The sequence below is a fragment of the Myotis davidii genome, unplaced genomic scaffold (genome assembly GCF_000327345.1).
Source record: "Myotis davidii unplaced genomic scaffold, ASM32734v1 scaffold59, whole genome shotgun sequence".
NCBI lineage: Eukaryota > Metazoa > Chordata > Mammalia > Chiroptera > Vespertilionidae > Myotis > Myotis davidii.
This window is the reverse complement of record NW_006293001.1, coordinates 9854836-9864497: the sequence shown is the minus strand read 5'-3', so window position 1 is coordinate 9864497 and position 9662 is coordinate 9854836. Positions and strand designations below refer to the sequence as shown.

The following is a 9662-nucleotide window of genomic DNA, read 5'->3' as shown; positions in this document are numbered from 1 at the left end:
ACACCTATGGATGAGGACAGTGGGTGGGGAGTGAGGGCGGAGGGTGGGGTGGGAACTGGGAGGAGGGGAGTTACGGGGGGAAAAAAGAGGAACAAATGTAATAATCTGAACAATAAAGGTTTAATTAAAAAAAAGAAAAAAAAAGAAATGAATTGTGCCTAAAAGTATGAAGCAACCATCTTCAGATATTATTTTATTCATGTATTCACTGTAGAAATTGGAGGCATGCAAAAGTAGAAGAGGATTCTTTGCTTTTATCAGACTCTCCGAGAGGTTGTTGGATGATTGGTTGGTGCGTTCATTTACTCAAGTGTTTGAGGGGCACTTATTATATATTATATATTGTTCTAGACCCGGAGGCTCTTCACAGCATAAAAAAATAGGAATCAAGACCTTTACGAAATTTACATTCTAATGAAGGCCAGAAAAGACAAATATTAAACAAATAAAATGCATAGTATGTAAAATGGTGTAAGTTCTCTGCAGAAAAACTTTGCAAAGAAGGGGGTCAGGAAGTGTTGTGGGGGTGTACCAGAAAGGTCACACTGATTAATGCCATTTCAACATGATACATTCATTTTCTAAAACTTTCATAATCTAAAAATTATCAACCCACAGAGAAGTCATTTTAAAAAACCATATATTTCTGTATTTCTACAGTTACTATTTGGGCTACTTTGCAGCAATATAATTAAAAGCAAAGACAGCCCTAGCTGGTTTGGCTCAGTGGATACAGCGTTAGCCTGGGGATTGGAGGGTCCTGGGTTCGATTCTAATCAAGGGCACATGCTCGGGTTGCAGGCTCGATCCCCAGCAGGGGGTGTGCAGGAGGCAGCTGATCAATGATTCTCTCTCATCTCTGATGTTTCTATCTCTACCTCCCTCTCCCCTCCTCTCTGAAATCAATAAAAATATATTTAAAAAAAATAAAATAAAAGCAAAGACAGAAAAATAAATGCCTAACAAAAAATCGTTTCTCACACTATGATGCTAGGACATAGGAGTTACTTGAAGTGAAAATGTTAGTATCTTACAGTCTCTTTTGAGCAATTACTGCTTTATCTATACTGTCTTTCTTTTAATATTCAAGAAACCATTTCTCTGTAGTGTTATAAGGTCAAGGATCTCAGTGCATGTGCTTGTAAGATAATACAAGTACTGCATAACTCTAATGTAATGAGGGAAGAGCTAAAATGTCAAAAAGAAACTGGGACTTGAAGAGAGACGTGAGCTGTCCTCTAAAATCAGAAGACTTATCATAAGACATAGGAACCCTCTTACTCTAAAGCAGAGACACAGATACAGCCTCTGCCGTGAGAAGAACCCCAATCCACCTTTACTAAGTCTATTCAGGAAAACTACAGGAGCATCTGATGGGGTATAAGAAAAAAAAAATCATAATATAAAAAGAATTCAAACACCACTTATATGAAACAAACTTTAAAATCCCTCCCAACTGTACTTAAGACTTGATATTGATGATATTAATAGTTAATGTCACCTAGGAAATGTCTTGAAACTGGATTGTGGTGATGACTGCACAACTCCCTACTTAAATTTACTGAAAGACACTGAATTGTATATTTACAGCGGATTAATTTTATGGTATGCACATTACACCTCAATCAAGTTGGGAAAAAAACTTAACAAAAAGTCTGGCTGGCATGGCTCAGTGGTTGAGCATCGGTCTATGAACCAGGAAGTTACAGTTTGATTTCTGGTCAGGGCACATGCCTGGTTGGGGCTCAATCCCCAGTGTGGGGCGCGCAGGAGGCACCGATCAATGATTCTCTTTCATCATTGATTTTTCTATCTTCCTCTACTTACTCTCTGAAATCAATAAAAATATACTGGGGAAAAAAACAACAAAGAGTAGGGTTGGGAAGATATGTCACCATACTGATAACAAATGAAGCTGGATAGTGAGGGTTTGTTATACTATTCTACCCACTTCTGAATTAAATTTTTAATTATAAGAAATTAAAATTTAAAAATTCATCTAGAAAAACACTTCTTTGGGGGAAAAAACAAAGATTCTAAAAAGAGCTTTGATTTGAACCTAGGGGACCACTCCAGAGATTATACTCTTGACCTTACGTGTATCTTGCTGGGCTGTTTTAAATCCATTCCAGAACATGTAAGCAAATATTGAATACAAATAGCTCAAGAATAAAAAGTACTAAGGAAATAAAACTAAACCATGTCAGTATTTGATTCACTTATTCAATATTTGAGTATATAATATACTCTAGGTATAGTATTATGAAGGAAGAAAAACAAACAAAAAAAAGGATTTTTAAAAAAGGAAAGAAAAAAATAAACTCTACCAACATACCAAGTTAAGAACTATATTATGTGACCAAGCAATTCCATAAAAACTTGTACTCAAATGTTCATAGCAATACTATTAATAGTAGCCAAAAAGTAGAAATAATTTAAAAAGTCCCTCAACTGATGAATAAACAAAATGTGAAATATCAATCCAATGGGATAATATTTAGCCATAAAAATGGATGAAGTTTTAATATATGCTATGACATGAATGAATCTTAAAAACATTATTCAAAGTGAAAGAAGCCAATCACAGGAAACTGCACATATCCATCTATATATATATATATATATATATATGAAAGCTAAGTGACCGGAATGACAGGTCACTATGACACACACTGCGGCTGGCCAACCAGCCCCTGTGGGTGGGGGCAGCCGGCCAACCTCCCTCGGCCCCTCCCCCCAGCTGGACCCCACCCGTGCACGAATTCGTACACCAGGCCCCTAGTATTATATGAAAGGCCTAGATTAGACAAATCCATAGAAAGAAAGTAGATCAGTAACTGTCTAGGCCAAGCGAGGAGGGGGCACGTTGGGGAAAAACAGGAAGTGACTGATAATGAGTACAGGGTCTCTTTTGGGGTAATAAAATTTTTCTAAAATTGACTGAGGTGATGATTAAACAACTCTGCAAATAAACTCACCCCGCCCCCCCGAAATGTATATTTTTAATGGGCAAATTGTTTGGTATGTGAATTAGATTTTGATAAAGCTGTTAAAAAAATAACAACACGCCCTAACAGGTTTGGCTCAGTGGATAAGAGCGTCAGCCTGCAGACTCAAGGGTCCCAGGTTTGATTCCAGTTGAGGGCATGTGCCTTGGTTGCGGGCACATACCCAGTGGGGCGTGTGCGGGAGGCGGCTGATAGATGTTTCTCTCTCATTGATGTTTCTCTCTCATCGATGTTTCTGACTCTCTATCCTTCTCCCTTTCTCTCTGTAAAAAAATCAATAAAATGTATTAAAAAAAATTACCTTAACATCACAAAAACAAACAAGGACTATATGTATTACGTAGAACAAGTAATAAAGGAAAGGAGACAGACACATGTTTCCTGAGCAAGACTGAGCCCCTAGGAAAGGAATACATGGTATCCTGCTCACTTTTGTATCCCCAGTGTTTACCACTTCAGGTATATGCAACATCTGTTGAATAAACAGAGCAATTAAACAGAATTTCAAGGTAGAGTCCTGGCTCTACAACTTGTACAATATTAGAGAAGCCCAAAGTCAGAACTATATTGAGTAGAGGTTTAAATGCTGTGTGTCAAACACATGGTGATTTAGTACTAAGTTTCACAGACAGGGCCTGTCAATACAGAGCATATTTACAGTTTTCAAAGTATACTGGCATTGATTTTTTAAAATTGTATAGCCTGAGACAGAAAAGAGTATCAGGTCAAACAAAGTAGACTGAAAAACAGAATACATTTTTCTGTATACCTGTGCTGAGAACATTACTGATAGCTGGTGCAGTTGAGCTAATAGAAAGTCCTGAGAGACTCTGTTCAATTTCTGTGGTTCCAGGCGGTGACAAAGATGGGGGATTAACCGAGGACAGCTGGACCTTCCGGAAAAAAAAGAAGTAGAAAGAAAAAAAATTACTCAAGTGTATTTACAAGAAAATATAAATATTGACTCTCACCGGTCCTCTCGTGAGCTTCCTTTCTCTGCCCATCTATTTAAATACTAGAAATATTCAAGATTCCAATGTCAGTCCTTCGACTCACTCAGAGGCCAATCCCTTGACAATTTTTATTAATGCTCATTGGGTTAAATTACCCTCTCTTTTCTGATGATTCCCAAATCTGTATCTCTAGCCTTGTCTTCTTTCTTAAAATCCAGACCTGTAGAATATCCAAATGTATATTCAAATTCAGCATGGTCAATACTTAACCCATCATCTACCCTACAACAATTAGTGCTATCACCACATACATCAACACTCAAGTCATTTTGGTGGAAACTTTATGATATAATCATACAGTAAAGTTATCTTACCTCTGTAAACCCATCTTTAAGAGGAGTAATAGGTGTACCAGTCATCTGTCCTGGAAGAGATATTTTCTTTCCTTCTTCAAAGGGGCGTGTAGGTATTCGATGTAAATAACCATATCCAATGCCACATCCTAGGCTATGAAAAAAAAATATTTTTAAAAGTTACTGTTACCAGTTATAGCTTGCATTTCATTGAGGTTTTGAAATATAAAAACACATTTCCATTCTTTTAAATAATGTCATCTTATCAGAGGCTCCCCTGACCACCCTCTTATGAAATACCACCCTTTTCTCCACCATGGGCATTACCCTTACTCTATTTTTCTTCAAGTATTTATTACCATCCAACACACCATATACTATTTTCTGTCTCCCTTAATAAAATGTTAAAGTTCTTGTTTTGTTTAATGCCGTGAGCAGTTCCTGACACATGGCAGACACTTAATAATTATTTGCTGAATGAATGCCATAGTCTTTGCACAGAAGAGCTCCAAGCACTTCTGTATGATATGTAATTTACACATCTCATAGTTCTATTTCAAAACACAACAAAAATCAATCCAAATTAATCCAGACTCCAATTCATCCTCTTACTGTTACCAGAGACCATCTTTTTTTTTTTTTAAAGGGGAGAATGATGATTTTTTAAAAATATATTTTATTGATTTTTTACAGAGAGGAAGGGAGAGGGATAGAGAGTTAGAAACATCGATGAGATAGAAACATTGATCAGCTGCCTCCTACACACCCCCTACTGGGGATGTGCCTGCAACCAAGATACATGCCCTTGACCGGAATCGAACCTGGAACCTTTGAGTCCGCAGGCTGACCCTCTATCCACTGAGCCAAACTGGTTAGGGCGAGGCCATCTTTTTAATGATATGATTACATTGCTTCTTTCCATAGTCTATTGGCCTCCCAATATTTATTTTTCCTTCTCCCTTTTGGAGAATTATTTCTCTGCTGTTGTGTGCCGTACTGGTGTGACTGTCAATCAGAAGGCCTCTCCTGCCCAAACCAAGGAGTTGCTAATGACCAAAGCCAATCCATCTTTCCTGCCCATGGCTACAAATCTTGGGAGTGACAGAAAACCAAAAACATTCATCCCTTCAGTAGAATACTGATGAAATTGCCAAAGCCCTTCCGTTCTAAATTCCTAGAGGTGTTCTGGGTTCTATCCTTCCCAAGTCTGATTCTTTAACTGTTTCTTTGATTATAAGAGTGATTCCCCAACAATAAAGTCATGTCTGCTTAGCAGCGGTTCTCAACCTGTGGGTAGCGACCCCTTTGGGGGTCGAACGACCCTTTCACAGGGGTTGCCTAAGACCATTGGAAAACACATATATAATTACATATTGTTTTTGTGATTAATCACTATGCTTTAATTACGTTCAATTTGTAACAGTGAAATTGGGGGTCACCACAACATGAGGAACTGCATTAAAGGGTTGCAGCATTAGGAAGGTTGAGAACCACTGGCTTACAGCAATGACAGTTGGTTTCTACTGTTTGGAACCAAAGAGCCCCCACTGATACAATATCATCGTCCTACTGACCAAAGTATATACAAATTTCCTGACCATGGTATTTAAGGCCCATCACAATCAGGTTCCAACTGTTTCTATCGTGATTGCTTTTTTTAAAAAAATATATTTTATTGATTTTTTACAGAGACAGAGGGAGAGGGATAGAGTTAGAAACATCAATGAGAGAAAAACATCGACCAGCTGCCTCCTGCACACCTCCCACTGGGGATGTGCCCGCAACCAAGGTACATGCCCTTGACCGGAACTGAACCTGGGACCCTTCAGTCCGCAGGCCGATGCTCTATCCACTGAGCCAAACCGGTTTGGCTATCGTGATTGCTTTTATTTCCCAAACTACTTGACACTTTCTGAGTAGGCCAGGCAGACATGTCTGTGCCTCCCCCCTACCAAGGCATTTATTATTTCTGTGTATTACCACCACCAAAAGCTGGGAGAGCAGGCAGTGGCCAACTTAAGCTTTTCCTTATCCAAATCTGATTTCACAATGATGCTTCACATTACAAAATTACTTGTTCCTGCTCTTACTTTTTTCCCCTTTCCTTCTACCAGCAAAACTGCAATTCTCACTGAACTGGATCTCAGATAAATTTGAAGGGAATAAGATTAAATAATTTACACTGATCGATGATAGCCATTCCGAGGTAGTTACATTTTAAAACAAGGTGCTTATTAATCAAAATAACTAAGTGGTGATAGAGAGGCACTTGAAGGCAACAGCAAGACATTCTGCGAACTTAAAGCTAGCCCAAGAATGAAACTAAGAGAAATATGCTGTAATGAATGAAATGTGGACAGCCTCAGAGGAGGGAATAAAAACCAGAAGCAGACACATGACAAATGAGAGTAGACTCAGGAAAATGGTATGTATGGGCCTGTTTAAAGCAATGGCTGATCAATGGTAGTACGTCATGTCAAAAGGAAAAATGTCTTCCAAAGAAAAGGTATAATTGCCAGAGTCTAGAAAAGAAGGGCTCTAAGAACAAGAATGTAGCATTGTAATTAAAAATTAAAGAACTAGTGATGACTTCCCCATCTGCAGAATCTCTTCCTTGCACGTTCATCTTGTGGTACTAATCGGACCTAAGTATTCTAACTGGAGAACCTATTAGTTTCTTTTGTAAACTGAAAATTTGGCATTCTAATAAATACAGCAGCTTCCTTAAAAATTTAGTTTTATGTGGCAGTCCCTCTGAAATTAGTTGACTTTGAATGTCTTAAGATCATATTCTGTGGCTATAAACCTGGACAATGAACTATGACAACTTGATCAAGTACTGCTTCAGGCGGGCCAGATTCTTAAAATGAGAGCTCTATCTCATTTTCTCAAATTGCAACAACTTAGCATTCTGATGGCAACATAGACTCTCAGGTAGTGTGGGTAAAGGTAATAGTGTGAGCAAATAGAGGTTTTTCTCTGCCTGCATCAACTAAGTCATCCTTTTCCCAGCAAATGGCAGAACTTTTACAAAACACTTGGAAGTTTCCAAACCCTAAGCTTTCCTATAATAATTACTATCCTATATAATAAAAGGCTAATATGCAAATAGACTGAACAGCATAACAACAACCAGTCACTATGACGTGCACTGACCACCAGGAGGTCTGCACAGAACATGGCGGATGTCGACAGCAGGGGGCAGAGTGCAGAACATGGTGGGCGTCGGCCGTGGTGGGATAGTGGAGCAGTGAGTGGGGGCGTCAGACCAAGGCGGGGTGCCGGTCGCTGTCATCAGGGAGAGCCTCTGGTAGTTACTGAAAACTTTTTGTTCCCATGCGCCATGGTACTGGCTGGCATTTGCACCCACTGCCGGCGCTACCGCTTGCACCCACTGCCAGCGCCAGGCGCTGTCCCAATTGCCCCTGAGGGGTTCTCCACCTCCCCCTGCTCCTGAGGGTCGATTGGGGCAGCAGCCGCCCCACTCGCACCCACTACTGGCACCGGCACCAATGGCTCCACACCTTCAGTGGGTTTGAGTGGGGTTGGCACCATCATTGTGTGGGAGCAGCAGCAGTGGGAGTGGGGCTGCCGGCAGACAGGGAACTGGGTAGTAGGGGCCGGGCAAGGGCGCAGAGGATGGGCTGAGACCCGCCCCTGTGCCCACTTCAGCCTCGTGGCCCACAGTTCCTTTCAAGGTGCACGAATTTGTGCACTGGGCCCCTAGTGATTAATAATTCTTCAAATTAAAAAAGGCTTAGGACTTTCAAAATGTTGAAAAATTTGTACAGTTTAAGCAACAGCTGAAAGAACTAAAAAAAGCAATGTAAATCAGCATGCTTTGCTTTAGCTTTTCGAAATTAGGGAACTGACTTGATAAACAGTCCCAGAAAACTGATTTTATAAAATCTGTTTACCTGCTTGGCTTGATCCTCTTTCTAAATTGAGTTTTATGGTTATTGCAATTTTGTCTAATTCTTGGTTGAAATCAGCCTATCTATTTCTGAAAGCCAACAGTTTCCACAAAGTCTAAGAAATCTTCCCAGCAGCTAGAGAAAGTTACACTTTATTGTCCCATTGTTGAAGAGGGGAATTAGGAAAATAAAGTAAAACTGAACTATTTGATTAAAATAACAAAACAAAAGTAGGCTATTAGCTCTTAGGTCAGAAAAAAAAAAAGGACTATAGTCTATATACCAGTCTTCCTAAATATGCACTTTAAAAGAAGAATTATTGCTCGGCCAGTGCGGCTTGGTAGTTGAGCTTCGACTCATGAACCAAGAGGTCCCAGGTTCAACCCCCAAAAGGGGGACATGCAGGAGGCAGCTAGCTGATCGACGTTCCTCTCTCATCAATGTTCCTCTCTCTCTATCCCTCTCCTTTCCTATCTCTCTTAAAAAATAAAATTAAAATTAAAAAAAAATTAAACATTTCTTAAAATGAATTTAGGTTCAATATTCTAGATCAGGGGTGGGGAACATCCGGCCTACAAGCCATATAAGGCTCTCGAAATCAATTGGTCTGGCCCAGCCAAGGCAACCACAGGCGGGAATCAAAATTCAATAAATCTAGGAGCTTTGTTCATAGCAACATAAATTTATATTAAGTGAATTATATTCAGTGAATGATGTTATAAATATCCAAATGGCCCTTGGCAGAAAAAAGGTCCCCCACCCCTGTTCTAGGTCAACGCTTTCCTTTTTTCAAGAGATGTCTTATAATAAAGCACTAATAAAAGACAAACATGCAAATTGACCTTACCTTCGCTACCCCTTAAGCCACGCCCCCCAGCCAATCAGAGCAACTATATGCAAATTAACCCAACCAGGATGGCAGCCAGCAGCCACGGAGCTGGAGCAAGCAAGAGGCTTGGTTGCCCCAATGATGGAGGAATCCAAGCTTCCTGGCTCTGAGCTCCACTCAAAGCAACAAAGTTTCAATTAGAGAAGGCATATAAACCCCAGATACCTGCTTTCAGCTGGCTGTGGCCATGGAGCTAGAGCGAGCAGGAGGCTTCCCTCCCGCCCACCCTGGCCGGCTCTGAGCTCCTCTCAAGGCTACAAAGTCTCAATTATAGAAGGTAAATAAATCCCAGAATTAAAAAAAGAAAAGGAATAAAAGGAGAGGCTGGGAGCTTCTGTCACCGGGGGGCTTGGCCAGCCTGAAAACAGCCCTAAGCCCCTCACCCAGGCTGGCCAGGCACCCCAGCGGGACCCCCATCCTGATCCGGGACACCCTTCAGGGCAAACCAGCCGGTCCCCATCCATGCACCAGGTCTCTATCCTATATAGTAAAAGGGTAATATGCCTCCCAGCACCGGGATCAGCGGAGCCGTGAGACCTCCCAGC

At 40.4% G+C, this 9662-nt stretch overlaps 1 protein-coding gene across 1 annotated transcript in view; it reads right to left on the bottom strand.

Annotated features, from left to right (window-relative positions):
* The window catches only part of GORASP2 (golgi reassembly stacking protein 2), a 20214-nt gene that overhangs the window by 6975 nt on the left and 3577 nt on the right, over positions 1-9662 (bottom strand). The window contains exons 5-6 of the mRNA XM_006766550.2: positions 4336-4468; positions 3778-3901 (exon numbers count right to left, since the gene is read on the bottom strand). Coding sequence (XP_006766613.1) covers positions 3778-3901; positions 4336-4468 — 257 coding nt within the window. The remainder of the gene's footprint in view (positions 1-3777; positions 3902-4335; positions 4469-9662) is intronic.